Source organism: Anastrepha ludens, chromosome 5 (genome assembly GCF_028408465.1).
Source record: "Anastrepha ludens isolate Willacy chromosome 5, idAnaLude1.1, whole genome shotgun sequence".
In the NCBI taxonomy this organism is placed as follows: domain Eukaryota; kingdom Metazoa; phylum Arthropoda; class Insecta; order Diptera; family Tephritidae; genus Anastrepha; species Anastrepha ludens.
Window position 1 is genome coordinate 86,394,965 of NC_071501.1, and position 16,537 is coordinate 86,411,501.

The window sequence follows — 16,537 nt, forward strand, 5'->3', positions numbered from 1 at the left end:
AAATGTTAATGTGGTTGAATGTAAAGCAACGTTTGGCGTTAAGAGTCCTAGTTTTTGTGTTCAATGTAAAGCACAGTATGTTTCCTGAGTACCTCCAAGATGAGCTCGTCAATGTCAGAGATATTCAACCTTATAATTTGAGAAGAGCAAATGACTTCAGATTAGGAAGATTTAATAAGAGAAGCACTCAGAATTCAATAATGTATAATGGCTTAAAATTATTCAACACTTTACCTGATGTAATAAAAAATGAAAATACAATAATTTGCTTCACTTTAGAAAACTTGTAGTGGATTTTATAAAATTAAATATAAATTAAATGAATTTGGAATTTTATATCATGTAAAATAATAATGTAAAATGAATTATAAATGTAAAATTTATATATAACTAATAAAGAAATAATAATATTCGTGTGTTGTTTGTGTAATTTCTTATTCTTGCATTCTTTTTCGCATTTTCGTATCCCTCTCATGCAACTGCACAAATGTGAAGTCACGCAAGCTCTGATGGGCGGAATCTTGTTCATCCTGTCATTCTTGCTGCCATCCATATAAGTATAAAGGCTTGCAAGGCTCCTGGAGAGTGGTTTGTTTTTGATCAACCAAAATTATAAAATCTCACATTCCCTGAATATTTTTTGATTTCAGTTTTAATTTTTTAAAGAAACATTCAATGTAAAAATTTTTCACAAATGTTGGCAGCAAAGCATTAACTTAAAATCTGCTTTTAAAACCTTAAAATAATGTTCGTCTCATTCAATATTTAAAACGCCAGTTTATAGGTAGAAATATTTTAAGTTTACTATAATAAAGTTAAAATTTGTTTATTGTAAATTAGAAATTGAATCGATACTTTTAATAACTGTGTAATTACGGACCTATGTTTTTCTTTAAATATGGGGGTAGTTAAATTTAAATATTCCATTTGCCTCAAACTAGCTGCCAAACCGCTGAAAGCTTCTTTAAATTCACAACTCGCCTTGAAAGCTCTTTTTGCTCACCCGCACACAAGCACAGAAAAATGTAAACAAACCCATATCTGTATATACAAATTCGCTCTAAAAAATGTAAACAAACACCAACACAACAATAACAATGTAAACAAAAGCAACAGGTTTCGACCAACTGATTGTAAACAAAACAGCTGCTTCTTCACGTTCGCAACTGATTGTCACTTCTGACAACAGAAAAGCAACAAAAATAAAAGAATTGTCAAATGTGACATTTGGCGAATGTAGCTAGCGGCCATTTTTATTTTCACTTGTACATATTGGAAAAATCGACCGATTGGCAAATAGTGTCAATATGAAAATTAGTGCAAAAATCGTGTAAAGTTATTCTGCATATTATTAATAAAAATAGTGCTTCAAAATGTCTGGTTCGCAGCGCTCATTTGCGCAGAAATTAACGAAGTAAGTGATTTTCATAGCAATCGAAATGAAAGTGGTCTCGTCCTATGGGCGTTGTTTGCGGCAAAGTGGACTTTTTATTTACTTTCACCCGGCTAAAAAAAAAACCTTAATTTTTTTCTATTCGCAGACATAATTCAACCGAAGTGCGAAAAAATGTCGGAATTTGTCATATGCAAACAAAGGCGGTGGACTCAGGCTCGATGTGTTCATCAACGGTGAGTTTAATGCATACTATAAAAAAGGGGAGAGGGGTAGTGTAGAGAAGCAAGCAGATTGATAGTTGGGTGGGGCCTTTGTGGTTATTGGGAATGTCAGGTCACTCACCCCACGCAATAAAATTTACTTACATCCATATTTAGTATGTAGTAATGGTATTTTATAATTGCAAAAATAGCAAAGAAAATATTTATGAGCTTTAAATGCGGGCACACAAAATACATATGTAATAATAAAAATTCATTAAATATTATTCTCCGCACAGCTATCGCTTACCGAACCGGTGGAGCCATTGGATTATGAAGAATTCCTCACTCAACACATGAACATACTGAATCGGGATCCCTTGAAACATATTCTTGATTTTCCACCCACTGATGTGGCTGTCAAGATCATTCCGCGCAAAATACGTACGATTGAGCATATTGTGCCAAAAGAAAACATGTAAGTCGGGTTCATACAATCTTATGTGATAATATTTTAAAACTGAATATCCCACTTTCTCAGCTCCGAGCTGCCGCTGTATGTGCAAGAATGTGTCAACTGTTACACAAGGCCCTGGAAAGTAGTCGAATATGCACAGCGTCATTACTCTAGCTCTTGTTGTTCACGTGAGCGTATCGATCGTGGCACCATCAGCCCTTCCGCTTATCAGCAGGAGTTCGAAATCGACAAGGAATTCGCCTCATTTGATGAAAATCTGACAGACAAAAGCGACAGTTGCACACCCAGTTCACGACAATCTATCGCCAGTCTGTCCTCAGTCAGCTCGTGCACTGATACCCTAACACCACGCGGCTCTTGGGCCAGCTTTGATTTACGGCGCTCTGTGAATGATCCACTAATACCTAATTTGTTAGATGATGTACCGCCCGAACAAATCGATCAGACGAATGAGTCACGACGGCAAGAAGATCGGCAGGAAGCGCTCTTCTCACTCTATCCAGAAGCTGATCCAGAGGATGTTATCGAGCGCCGTTTACCCGCTGAAATACCCATGGAACACTTGGGTCATCGTATACTCGTAAAATGTTTACAATTGCGCCTTGAGCTCGAGGTGGAGCCAATTTTCGCCACGATGGCGATCTATGATGCCAAAGAGCGCAAAAAAATATCGGAGAATTTCTACTTTGACATGAATTCGGATAATTTGAGGCGCATGCTGAGTACACATGTGCGTTGCGCAGACGCAAGCACACAGAGTCGTGCCGGCATTTTCGAAATAACATATCCGAGCAGCGACATTTTTCTAGTTATACGCTTAGAGAAAGTTTTACAGGGCGATATTAAAGATTCGGTAGAACCATATTTGAAAGATGATAAGGACAAGCATCGCGAGAAAGCCAAATCCAATGCGTCAGATTATTGCGAACGTTTGGGCAAATATCGTATGCCATTCGCTTGGACTGGTATTTATTTGAATAGCATATTTAATGGCGAGAATGTTGAAAATAAAGATAGTGCTGGTGTTAATGCGGAAAAAGACACCGGAACTGGTGGTAATTTAACGTCAGCGGTGAGCTCAAATAGTTTGGGTGAGTTTTTAGTTGAGATCCTAAGGGGTTGCATAATAATTGAGTGGTAAATTTTAGATCGCAAAGCATCTACAAGCAGTTTTGACCAGCTTCGCCGCAAAGCTAACGATATGAGTGGCACTCTAACACGTCGTGGCTCGCTGGAGCGGAAGGAGAAACGTAGGTCTTGGTCACTGGATGATTTCGCCAATGTTATTGAAACTTTCCGACCGATAACAATAACAGTATCGAGCTTCTTTAAACAAGTAAATGCATATGTGTGGTGTGAATTATGAAAAGTATATTTTTTTCTTTGGAAAAGATTCCAAATCCCACTTTGCCGTCTTGTTTTGAACCATCTGTATATATAATCAGAGGGCCATCGATTTCGGTTAGATTTGTCTTCCATTCTTCCCTAGTTGGGAGTGAACAGGAGAATAGCAAGGGTGGTGATGGAAGACTTACGTGATAATCTATGTCGGAAGAGATAACAGTGTTCCTGTTCAGTATGGCCGAATGGCCAAGATACTTATTCCATTTCGATATAGCATTCATGCGTGTCGCTGCTTTCGCTGCAATCGCTTTGCCAGCCAGATCGATAGGGAACAAGTGAAGCAACGTATTTAGAGCCTTAGTAGGTGTTGTACTTAAGCATCCTGTTATCAGGAGGCAGGCTGTTCTTTGGACTCGATCAATTGTGGCTACTCTGCACCGTTTTTCGAGTGCTGTCCACCATTTCGTTTTCTTTTTATTTTTCATTTTATTTTTTTTTATAAATTTTTTATTTTATTTTATTTATGTTTTTTCATGTTAAATTTGTTTTTATTCATTAATTTTTTATTTTTTCTTTTAGTTTTTGTTTTTTCTTAAATTTTTTTCTTTCATTTTTTTATCAATTTTTTTTTCATTTTCTTTTTTGTTGTTTTAAATCTATTTTTATTAATTTTTTTTTTCATGTTAATTTTTTTTTATCCATTTTTTGTTTTTCTTTTAGTTTTATTTGATTTAGTTTTTTTTCATGTTAAATTTTTTTTATTCATTTTAATTTTTTTTTCTTTTTGTTTAGTTTTTTTTTATTTGAATTTGTTTCTGTAATTTTTTTAACTTTTTTTTTATTTATTTTTGTTTTTTTTTTTTTTGTGTGAATTTTAAAATGTATATTTTCGTTCTTTTCCTTTAGTTTTTTTTTAATTCTTGTTGTTTTTTTTTTTTTATTTATTTATTTTTTCATTCTAAATTTTTTTTTTTCTTTTAATTTTTTTTCCTTTCATTTTTTTTTTCGTTTTCTTTTTTTAAATTTTTTTTTATTTTTTTTTTTTTTTTATTTTTATTTTTAAGTTTTTTTCACTCTGTTAATTTTTCCCCCCTTTTGTCATTTTTTTCATCTCATTCTTCCGTTCTTTCTCCACTTCTATTTGCCGTATTTCATTTCTCGCTCTCCCCAGGAATCCGATAAAATGAAGGATGAAGACCTGTACAAGTTTCTAGCCGAGCTTAAACGTCCCAGCAATGCTATGAAAAAATACAAATGCATACCTGGGTCCATAAAACTTGAAATTTTGCCCTGTCCAGAGGAAGCAAAAAACGCATTAACACCCGAGCTAGCGAAAGTGGATCCCTATCCAGAAGACAAAACTCGACCGATTAAAGAAATACTCGAGTTTCCCTCCGCCGCCATCTATAATCCACACTACACATACCGCAACTTGCTCTTCGTCTCACCGAAAGAGTTGAACTTCTCCTCACGCGCCGGTTCAGCACGCAACATAGCCGTGCGCATACAACTAATGGCCGGCGAGACACAAATGGATGCAGTGAATGCGATTTTTGGCAAATCTTCTTGCCCGGAATATGCAAGCGAAGCATTTACAGCAGTCAATTACCATAATAAATGTCCAACCTTCTACGACGAAATCAAAATTGCCTTACCGGCGAATATTAAACAAAACCATCATCTCTTCTTTACACTCTATCATGTTTCGTGTCAGAAAAAGCCACAAGAAATGCAACCATCTGTAGAAACGCCAGTGGGTTATACATGGCTGCCGCTACTTCAAGATGGCAAATTGAAGGTGGGCGAATTTCAGTTGCCGGTTATGGTGGAAACACCGCCTGAGAATTATTCATTTATACCGCCAAATGTACATTTGCCCGGCACAAAATGGTTGGATAATCATCGGTCAGTTTTCACAATCACAGTAGATGCGGTAACGGCAGTGCATACGTTGGATCCACACTTGGATGGGTAATAGCATGCGACTATTAGGGAAAATTTCCATTTCATACATTTTTCAATTACAGTTTCTTCCTCACTTGCGATTACTTGGATTCACGTAAAATACCACCACGCATCGGTGAAGGTAACATGGAGAATGAAATGAAAAAATCCTTATTGGATATAGCAAGCGCTGAACGTGAACCATTGGTGAAGAATCTGCATTTAGTATTGGATAAATTAATAGAACTTTTAGTAACTACACACAAAATAGGTGGTCAACCGCTTTCATTGGGTTCGACCGTCTTCGAAATGCTTTGTATGGTGTCGGCGAATCTCTCGGTAAGTCAGTTGGAATTTATGAAAATTCAATTTTTTTAACTTGGCAGAAGGAAATAACCGCCTAAAAGTACGTTCACATATGCAGTGTGCTAATCACTAAATCCCCCGACAGTCGGCTCTACGTTACCGGAACGACCCGGATTTATTATGTATCGAGCCAAGGACTGTCACTCCAGCAGCACTCTCCGTATATTTTTTGCTGCTACAACAACAAGAACGTTCGCAGATGCAGTGATTAGCAAGAAATCCACAAAAATTATTCTACCCCTTCACATATGGCAGATTAGCTGCAAAGTTGACAATCAGCTGTCAATACTTTTTTGAAAGGTTTTTTTAATAGAAATTGGTTTGGTGGAATATTTTAGTGTTTTTGGCTTGTTTAATTATTATTAACGTAGTGAAAAAAGGCATGGAGAAGCAATAGTTAATTTAATTTCGAAATTTGCTGCTAGTAATAGACAGTTGGAGAAAATCTGGAAACGACGCCGACTGAGGTTGCAAAAATTATGCAAAATCCGAATTATTATTTTATGTTATTCCTTCAATTCCTATTTAAGTACAAAGCGTCCGGACTCGATATTACATTTTTTAATAAGCAACAACAGGCCAAAGCGTCTATGGGATCACCCTTTTTTCTGTAATATGACTGCTTATTTTTGAATAACTTTTAAAGTACATGAACGGAGAACCCATAGTGAAAAGATTTTTAATCCTTCTTTTTTCTATCATCCTTGCGCAAAACTAATAACATTTTTCAAGTTTTACGAACAGCAGATTAAATCGTTGAAGGGAAAAATCACAAAAAGTCTAAATTTTTTCAGATCAGCTACTTCGTATTAATTTAAAAACAAACAAAAAAGCAAATAAAATGCACACTAACGAGCTTAGCATCACAAGATTTTATTTTGTCCACAATAATCTGTTCCATTTCATCGTCGGTGTCAGATGGAGAACATTTTTGTGGCAATCACAGCTTTCTTCATATTTTCCTTGCTTCCTATTAACAAATTAGTTAATAACTAAGAAGAAGAAGGATAAAAACAAAAGAAACCTTCAATGCTTTCGATTTGTAAATATTTCGGAAATTGCAGCAATGATAACTCGAGGCTGTGGTTCAGAAGTGCATACCTCTATATCATTGGCCGATTCCTATTTAATATATGACTTAAAATAAACTTTATAAATTTCATCTAAAATATGTTTACTTACATTCTCTAATTTAATCGCCATTTTTATTTTTATTTTACAAGTTTAGAATTTTAACTCAACTCGCAAATTTTAATTCGTGTTTATTTTTACTTTGCAATCAGCCGTTTTTCTCACTTGGAAATTCTTACAAATAAAAATGCATCCCGTAAAAACTTACAAGTCTCCCTCAAAATGAAATGCCATTTTTCTCTCTCACTTTCCCCTACTTTGCAAGTTTATTGAATTCATGGACACAAAAACTTGATAATTTGTAACAACAACAAACTTGATCATTTGTTAGAAATTATTTGCTTCATGAACAGACCTAATATCTATGTTTTTTTAATAACTTAAATAATCGCTCTTTTTTTGGCTGAATACAAATCTCTCAATTATTTTCTTAATTTGAATTATTATTATTTTTAATTTATTTTTTTATAATTATTTTTTTATGTTTGTTATTATCTCTAACCAAACTAATTATTAAAGGGGGCAAATCCTCCAGGCAACGAGTTTTCCAATAATTTTTTGCGAAAAACTGAAAGTACTTATTTTAAAACAAATTACATATTAATAATCCTGCTTAAATGAATATACAACAATTTTGTTTAATAAAAAACAAAAACAAAATGGCGACGCTACAGCTGATCAAACCAGACGCCTTTAATTTGCGCCGTGTAATGTACAGCCTCTTGTAATCAACTGAATTAACTAGACAAAAATTTTTCATTAAAATATTTATTTTATTTGAAAAAAAAAGTTTAATATGAAGTGAAAAGAAAAAAATACACTTTTTTAATAAACAAATTTATCAAAACAATATTTTTAGTGATAATATAAAATTTGAAGTACATACAATGTTAAAGAATATCCCTGTAAAATTTTAAATTCATATCTTGATTAATTTGTGAGTGATATTTAACAGCGCGAAAAAAACGTATTTCGAGAAATTACATTCGATTAAAATTTTCGGTTTAGGCGTCCGCCGTATTCACAGAGAGAACGTAGGTTCGAATCTCGGTGAAACACCAAAATTAAGAAAAAAAATTTCTAATAGCGGTCGTCCCTCGGCAGGCTATGGCAAGCCTCCGAGTGTATTTCTCCCATGAAAAATCTCCTCATAAAAATATCTGCCGTGCGGAGTCGGCTTGAAACTGTAGGTCCCTCCATTTGTGGAACAACAGCAAGACGCACAGCTCAAATAGGAGGAGGAGCTCGGCCAAGATTATTACAATTGTGACTTTGTATTTGTTTAAATAATATGATTATGGCACCCTTTTTGTGTTTATCCTTTTTCCACATTTTTCACTACATTAACAAATGGCATTCAAACTCTAAGCTATTCTAAATATATATATTTTTTTAGATACTGAACGATGACTTGGTAGTCGATCAGTACGGCCGCCAGGCTCTGCTTTCCACATACGTGCAGTTCCAATGTCGTATACCACATCCGTTTGGCGGGAAAAAACGTATCACCTACAGTCGCAGCAATGCCGAAGAAATGACAGCCAATTCTGCTGACACTTACAGCCTGTATGAAAATGTCTCCATTGGAAGAAGCCTGGATCGCAAAGGTGCAAGCACAGTTGCTTAAGTGAAACTAATTTTTAACACTTTTTTCTTTTAGAGCATACCTTCGATTTGTCCCCCACATTCGGTAGTCGCGACGGTCAAATACGTTTACTTCACGAAGAATTGGCGCTACACTGGGTTGTGGCCAGCGGCAAAGCAACTGAACTCGCAATGTCCAATTCATGGTTTCTCTTCGAGCTGATTGTCAAATCAATGATTGAACATTTGGATTACAGCTGTGCATTGGCCGCACCGCGCAAGCAACGCTTCCCGCATCAATTCACCGACGATATTTCTACGCTGGTGCATTTGGTAACCACCAAAGTGGTAGGTTATCACAGCGAAGAGCCAAAATTGGCACAGTCGCTGAACGCTAGCTTGGGCTTTTTCATATTCGATCTCTTCAGCATTATGGATCGTGGTTTTGTATTCGGTCTGATCAAAACCTATTATAAAGTATTAATTTCGAAGAATGCCTCCATACCGGATTTGATGAATTATAAAATCGACTTCTTACGTATCGTATGCAGTCATGAGCATTTCGTGGCTATGAATTTGCCTTTTGGCACGCCTTACACGACTATTTCCGCGCCGTGTAGTCCAACACCCAGTACTACCTCCAGCAATAGTCAAACTTCTTATGTGAGTTATTGGTGGAAATGTAATTAATGTGAGAATTTCAATGTAGATTTTTCTAGAGCTCCATGGAGCGCGCTTTGCATGCAGATTTGAGTGCTGACTTCCGTCAGCAACATTTCCTTGTTGGTTTGGTATTAAGCGACTTGGCGACAGTGCTGGAAGTGCCGTATGTAGTAAATCAATTCAAATAAATAACAAAAATAATGCTTATCATTTCGTATTTTTTTCATTAACACACCTTTGCATTTCCAGCAATCCCCAATTGCACGGCAAGGCCATTCGTTGTATACGTAATCTAATGACCTCGCACGATTTGGATCCACGCTATAGCGAAGTAGACGCACGCGCTCGTGTTGCTTCACTCTACCTCCCTTTGTTGGGTGTTGTTATGGACATTATACCGCAACTGCATCAATATCTCACTGACACACACGATCGGCTTCAAAGCATTGGTTTCCTCGAAGATTACCAAGGTCCACACCAGAGTATTTCCACTTCAACGATGAACCCAGATTTTGCCTATGCTAACTCTGGCAATCGCACCTACAATTATCTCAACGATCAGATAAAAAATAAGTCGCAATTGAGCAGCGAGAACACCCGACATTTGCTAGCCTGCTGCATTTGGGTTTTGAAAAATCTTGAACGCAGCGTCTTATATCGTTGGTTGCTCGGCCTGAGTCCACATCGCGTGCATCAAATGTTGCAGCTCCTGAACACTTGCATACCTTGTTTCGAGTACAAGGGCCAAAAGCGTTTGCCATCGCTCAAGCGCAATACACAAAGTTTCCGCAAGCCAACAGATCTGAAGGAAAAACTGGAAGAATGCATACGTGGCACAAATTCAGCGCGTTATGATCTAATCAATAGACGTAAAGATCGCAATTCGACAGAAAAGTTTCGTTGGCGCAAAGATCAAATGCCTTATCGTTCGCAACTCTACGATAATGCCACCAAAGCGGATCCCGAGCTGGAGCTAAACCACTTTATTGAGGGCTCACTGGCCACAGAAATTTCGTTAGTTATTTTAGATGCTTTGGAAATCGTAGTACAAGTTGCCACTAACTCGGAAATGCATCACAATCTGTTGGGCACTGTTTTGAAAGTGCTGCTCCATGCGTTGTCACGCAATCAAAGCACCTTATCGCTGCAAAATCAATTCGCCTCACAGCGTTCGCTGATTTTTAAATTCCCCAATTTGCTATTCGACGAAGAAACGGACATCTGTGCTGATCTGTGCCTGTTGCTGTTAAAGCATTGTGGCTCTTTGCTACCAGCCATACGTTCGCAGGCATCGGCATCGCTATATCTGCTCATGCGACAAAATTTTGAGATTGGAAATGTAAGTGAACCAGCGCTCAAATCTGCTGAAACTGGCAACTAAAATCATTTTAAAAATGTATCTAAATTATGGAATAATATATTTCTTATCTCTTCTAGAATTTTGCGCGCGTTAAAATGCAAGTGACCATGTCACTCAGCTCCCTAGTAGGCACCAGCTCCGCGTTCAGCGAGCAGTCTTTGCGACGCGCCCTCAAAACGGTGCTGGTTTACGCCGAGTCTGATCAGGACCTGCAAGAAACTTCATTCCCTGAGCAAGTGCAGGATTTGCTCTTCAATTTGCACATGATACTCTCCGATACTGTTAAAATGAAAGAATACCAAGAAGATCCGGAAATGTTACTCGATCTCATGCATCGCATAGCCAAAGGCTATCAAAATAATCCCGATTTACGTCTTACCTGGTTGGAAAATATGGCTAAAAAGCATCGCGAACGTGCCAATCACACCGAAGCGGCTATGTGTTATGTGCATTCAGCCGCTCTGGTTGCCGAATATCTGAGCATGTTAGAGTCACAACAACATTTACCAGTGGGCGCTGTTAGCTTTCAACGCGTCACACCCAATGCGCTGATGGAATCAGCCGTATCGGATGATGTGCTGAGTCCCGGCGAAGATGGTATTTGCTTGGGTAATCACTTTACTGAAAGTGGTTTGAAAGTGTTGTTGGAAGAGGCATCCAATTCATTTCAAATTGCTGGAATGTACGAAGCTATGAATGAGGTTTACAAAATACTTACGCCGATTTGTGAAGCGAATCGTGACTTTCAGAAGCTGGGCAAAATACATGGCAAGCTGCAAGAAGCCTTCAATCGCATTGCACAGCTGCAGGGTAAGCGGGTGTTTGGTACATATTTCCGCGTAGGGTTCTATGGCACAAAGTTCGGTGATTTGGATCAGCAGGAATTCATCTACAAGGAGCCAACACTAACTAAGTTGCCGGAGATTTTTAGTCGTCTGCAGGTAAGTTGCGTGGTGAGAGAGAATGTAGGCCGCTGAAATTGTGAATGGTGTTAATTATGCCGATACTGTAACAGCTAACTACGTGCAATTTTGGTTTAGTCGTTTTCGTTCAGGCATTTTTTATGTTAAAGAAAATGTCGATAAAATCACAGAAATAATCAACGTTGACCGGCATGTTAGTAGTCGTAGCATCGCACACGAGCTAAAGATCGGCCATAAAACAGTTTTAAACAATTTGCACACAAATTTTACGCAAAAGTAATGGATTTCTTTTTTTCCCAAACTAATATATGCCAGTATCGCCCGACCAATAACAATTCTTACTTTAAGTAAGAGGTTTCATCCAATTTCAATTGAACTATACTTAGTCCTGCCATAAGTTCTGGTACAAGTTAAGTCTATTATAGATATGAAATTATAATACTTTTTCAATGAAGTTAGTTCGAAATGGTCACCATTTGGTTTTAGACAAGCCTTCAAACGATTAGGCCATTCAGCTATTGCAGCACGCACGGTTTCCATGCACATTGACGTCGTTGCTGCGAACCAAAGATTGCTTGGGACTGTCCAAATTTCTGTGAGGTCTTCGACAGGTCATGTTCCGTAATTCTAACCACAAACTGTAATCTAATGGATTCAAATCTGGACTTCCAGACGGCCAATCTTCTGTGGCTGTGAACCAAGGAATATTGTGTTTTAGCCACTTGTTTTTGTCGTTTGGGCTTGAGCGGAATCTTGCTGAAAGATCCAACGCTCTGCATTGAAGAGAGTACTGCTTTACGACGCCTTCTAAGATATTCTCTTGGTACACTTTTGCCCCGATCTTAACAACTTTTTCGCAGAAATTAAGAGATGTAACGCCTTTACAAGACACTCCCATCAAACCATTACGGAGGCTAGATGTTGGTCACGCTGTACCTTTGGAACAATATTTTGTACGTCTTTAGAAGTTTTAGCATAGATTTTGTCATTTTACTTGTTAAAAACTTCTTCAACAGTGAAATTTTCTCATCTGTGAAAAGAATATTTTCAAGGCCGTGCCACCGAAGAAGCTGCTTGCATCTGTCGAGTCTAATTTTCTTCATGCGCGCTGTCAAAAGGTGTCCAGTTGAGCGACGGAAGGATTTCATATGGAGATCATCTCTAATCAGTTTTGACATGGATCTGGACACGATTTTCTGCTTTATAAGGGGACTTCTGCTAATTCTTTCTCGACCGTCTTTATGGCTGCACTGGCTCGAACCACGCGAGAACAACCACTTTTTTCTCTGTCTGTCATTTGGGTCGATTTTCCTTAACTCCTCACTCCATTGTTAACAAGCGAAATTTACGACGAAACTGAGTATAAGTTTTGAGTAGACAATTCACACGAACAAAAGCAAAAATAACGGAACTTTTTTCTGCGAATTTTTTGCCGCCGTATACATTGAAAAATGTGTCACAGAATTTATGGCAAGACTAAGCACAATTTTAATCAGAATTAACTGCACCTGTAATCCCGATTAACACCTCCGTCTGGCTAGGCTATTAGACTACCGCGATGATTAGCAAACATATGTCATGCATTGTTCTAAGTAAGCGTTACCATTTAATCTAACATATTCACCTCCTATTTTAGAACTTCTATGCCGATCGATTTGGACCCGATTCGGTGCACATTATTAAAGACTCGAACTCGGTGGATGTGAACTCATTAGATCCCGAAAAGGCCTACATACAGATAACCTACGTGGAGCCCTACTTCGAAACCTATGAGCTGAGGCATCGGGAAACCTATTTCGAGCGCAATTTCAATATAAGTGAGTTAAAATTTTCTAATATAAAAAAAAAAATACCAGTCTAACGGTTAGACGCGATAGAAGTGAAACCTTCCGTTAAACAAACTGAGAGAGAATGAGACGAAAGCGGCATTAGGAGCGGGATAATTATAGGTTCATTATAATATTGCTATAAAGTTCATATTTTATTTTCTTCATTTTATTATTGTTCATCCTCAATGTTTTCAATTTCAACAAATGATACGAGTGGCTTATGATAGCTAAAATATGATACAAATGCTTTGGTTTCGATGTTGTCAACATATCTTTGAAATACCGCGTCAATTGTTGTTTTGGATCGTGTTGTCGATTCAGTGCGATTGTTACACATTTTTAAATTGAATGTTGTATTGAGAAAGTCAATTAAAGAAACCGCTGTGTCCAATGCAAAATTTACGTTAAAATCGCCACTTAAAATCATTGTAACTTTATCGTAATCTGTTCTAAGTAACCGCGATACTTCTGGTGTATACTTTATTTTAGTTTTATTTTTTTTCTGTCGATATTCACGACACTTTTCTGCATTATTTTTCGGCATAATTGCGGTAAATATTTAAAAATGAAAATATTTACGAATATAAAAATACGGACGCAATACAGCACACGCGGTTGCACAGACGTACTAACATACACACAAACATTCGTAGGACGCTTGGTCTAAGCAAGTATTAGGTAGTGTAGTATAGGTATACATAATGCCTTCTCGCTCACCGTGGCTCCGTAATACGCAGGCGCGCACACATACAAACATGCATACGTACGACGCTTGAACTAAACACCAAAGCAAGTAATAGGCAGTGTAGTATACATACTACAATACTCACTATACTAGCGTGGCTCAGCAGTAAGCAGCCACACACATATACGTATATCAACATATATCGCTTCGTAGCCAAGAGTGGGGAGGCTACGAAGCACCGCACAAAGAGGAGACGGAGAATAGGGAACGCTGTATAACTGTGTTCTAACTCATTCTCTCGCAGGCTATATACTATAAGATATATATGTATGTCTCTTTTTAGTGTCGCTTTTTCGTTTCATCGAGTCCGAAATCACTCCTAACGATTCTAAAGAAGTTTTCACTTCAATAGATTCTTTACTTATTTTCTCTCTGTCTTTTTCTAACCTCTCACCCTCTGTATAGAACGCTTCATATTCGCCACACCATTTACCAAATCCGGCAAAGCGCACGGTGATCTGCATGAGCAATGCAAACGCAAAACCATACTCACCACAGCCAATCATTTTCCGTATGTGAAGACGCGCATACAAGTGATCGCACGTCAGCAAATCATACTGGAACCCATTGAAGTGGCTATCGAGGATATACAAAAGAAAACGGCTGAACTGGCAGCAGCTACCAATCAAGAGCCCGCTGATCCGAAAATACTGCAAATGGTTTTGCAGGGTTGTATTGGCACCACAGTGAATCAGGGCCCGATGGAAATGGCCACCGTTTTTCTAGCCAATCTTTCCGATGGCGTAACGGTGCCAACGAAACATCAAAATAAATTGCGACTCTGTTTTCGTGAATTCTCCAAACGTTGTGCTGATGCATTGAAGAAAAATCGTAATTTGATATCGAGTGATCAAAAGGATTATCAGCGTGAATTGGAGCGGAATCATGAGCGTTTCGTGGAGCGTTTAACGCCGTTCATTACCTTGACGGCGGCACAAGCGCAAGGTGTTGTAAAGTAAGGCTCGTAATTATTTGTTGCACTTACCCCTATTTCGTACCCCTCCCCTTTGGTTTTTACCGTTTATACATGTGTAGGATGTAGTAGACAACAACAACACCTTAGTATCTTTGTACTTTTCTTGATTGATTTTCATATTTGTATATATGTATGTTTTTCTCTTTTTCTCTATTTTTATTTGTAGAGCAAATGCTTACCACAACAAAAGCACACCTTTAAAATGGTAATGACCCCATTAGTTGGATAAGGCGAAAGTTGTTATCGACACGCACACATATATTTAAATTTATTATTGCACTTAATACGAATTTGCATTTCGAATTCTCAAATCACCTAACAACTTTTTTCTACCTTCCTCCTACCGCCCTTACATGTCTGTGCCTATGGATGATACTCGAATATTATTTTAGCGTTTCGGACTATTTTAAATAAATAATATTTTGCTATGTGGATGCACACTTAGATCGAATTAAGTATTAGTATGTGTTAATATCAAGTTTTACTTTTGAATATGTTTTTTTTTATTTTTAAATCATATACAAAAGGGAAGTTTATAAATAATTACTTATGCTGGTTTGAAAGACGGCCACCCTGTCACTGGAAAATTAATTGAGTGGCGCGCATTTTGTTTCTTCATTTTTTTTTAGTTTTTCTTAAAGGCACTTTTTTTATTATTAGTTTGACTTTCGATACCAAAAAACTTTAACTTAAACTTTTTTTACCTTATAACTTTTTTCATCATTTCTGCATTGTGTATTCGTTTGTAGGCGTATTTGTAGTAATTAAACGCAATTTATACACATCACTTGAAAGTATAAAAATCGTAATAAAATCATACATAATTACATTTTATGTAGTAATATTTATTAATAGGTTTATACTTTTATACGAAAGTTCAAGAAAGTGAGAATAAACCACATAAATACACAATAGTCATAAATATGCAAAAGTATAAAAATAAATGTTAATAAAATACGAATCTTTCATTCTCATGTGTTTGAAAACCATTAAACTGAGTAAGTTGAAATTTTATATGGGCTAATTCCGCTTAGAAAATTTTCGCTGATGTAAATACGTTTTAGGTATTAAGAACTTTCCGTAAACAATGGAAATTTTAAAGCGCTTTAATCTTGGGAATTAGGGAAGCTCGAATGTTTCTTTGGTGACCCAGTTCGATGATGGATTTTTTTAAATTTTCATAAAAAAAGAAATCTATTGTACTTAGTCTTGTCATAAATTTTGTTACAACAATTTTTTACAATGCATACGCGCAGCGAACAAAGATCCAGCGGCTACGCTGAAAGTATTCGATGCGATACCAGCTGGTGGTAGCAGAGGAAGAGGAAGGCCTCCTCTGCGTTGGAAAGATCAGGTGGAGAATGACTTGGCTTCACTTGGTGTGTCCAACTGATGCCGATTAGCACGAGAAAGAAACGACTGGCGCCCTTTGTTAAACCCGGATAAAATCGCGTAAGCGGTTATCGCGTCAATTAAGAAGAAGATACGGCGCGAGAGCAAATTCGCAAAAAAAGGTTCCGTTATTTTTGCTTTTGTTCGTGTGCGTTTTCTTCTCATAAATTATACTCAATTTCGTGGCAAATTTCGCTTGTTAACAA

The 16,537-nt window shown here is 37.2% G+C and overlaps 1 protein-coding gene across 1 annotated transcript; it reads left to right on the forward strand.

Moving 5' to 3' along the window:
• Window positions 1-1,240: 1,240 nt before the first annotated feature.
• On the forward strand, window positions 1,241-15,766 carry LOC128865237 (dedicator of cytokinesis protein 6). Its single transcript, XM_054105363.1, has 15 exons — window positions 1,241-1,414; window positions 1,542-1,629; window positions 1,896-2,074; window positions 2,138-3,165; window positions 3,223-3,410; window positions 4,590-5,389; window positions 5,446-5,701; window positions 8,256-8,466; window positions 8,520-9,106; window positions 9,163-9,269; window positions 9,356-10,445; window positions 10,544-11,407; window positions 13,026-13,206; window positions 14,369-14,918; window positions 15,106-15,766. Exons 1-15 carry the CDS (start codon window positions 1,374-1,376, stop codon window positions 15,146-15,148), a joined length of 6,213 nt encoding a protein of 2,070 aa, XP_053961338.1. The 5' UTR covers window positions 1,241-1,373; the 3' UTR covers window positions 15,149-15,766.
• Window positions 15,767-16,537: the final 771 nt, after the last annotated feature.

Bases quoted from the DNA above. Each gene is read 5' to 3' on its own strand.
- LOC128865237 (XM_054105363.1), top strand. From the start codon at position 1,374: ATGTCTGGTTCGCAGCGCTCATTTGCGCAGAAATTAACGAA. The intron at 5,702-8,255 runs GTAAGTCAGTTG...ATATTTTTTTAG, and splicing joins TGGTGTCGGCGAATCTCTCG to ATACTGAACGATGACTTGGT. The intron at 13,207-14,368 runs GTGAGTTAAAAT...CCCTCTGTATAG, and splicing joins CGAGCGCAATTTCAATATAA to AACGCTTCATATTCGCCACA.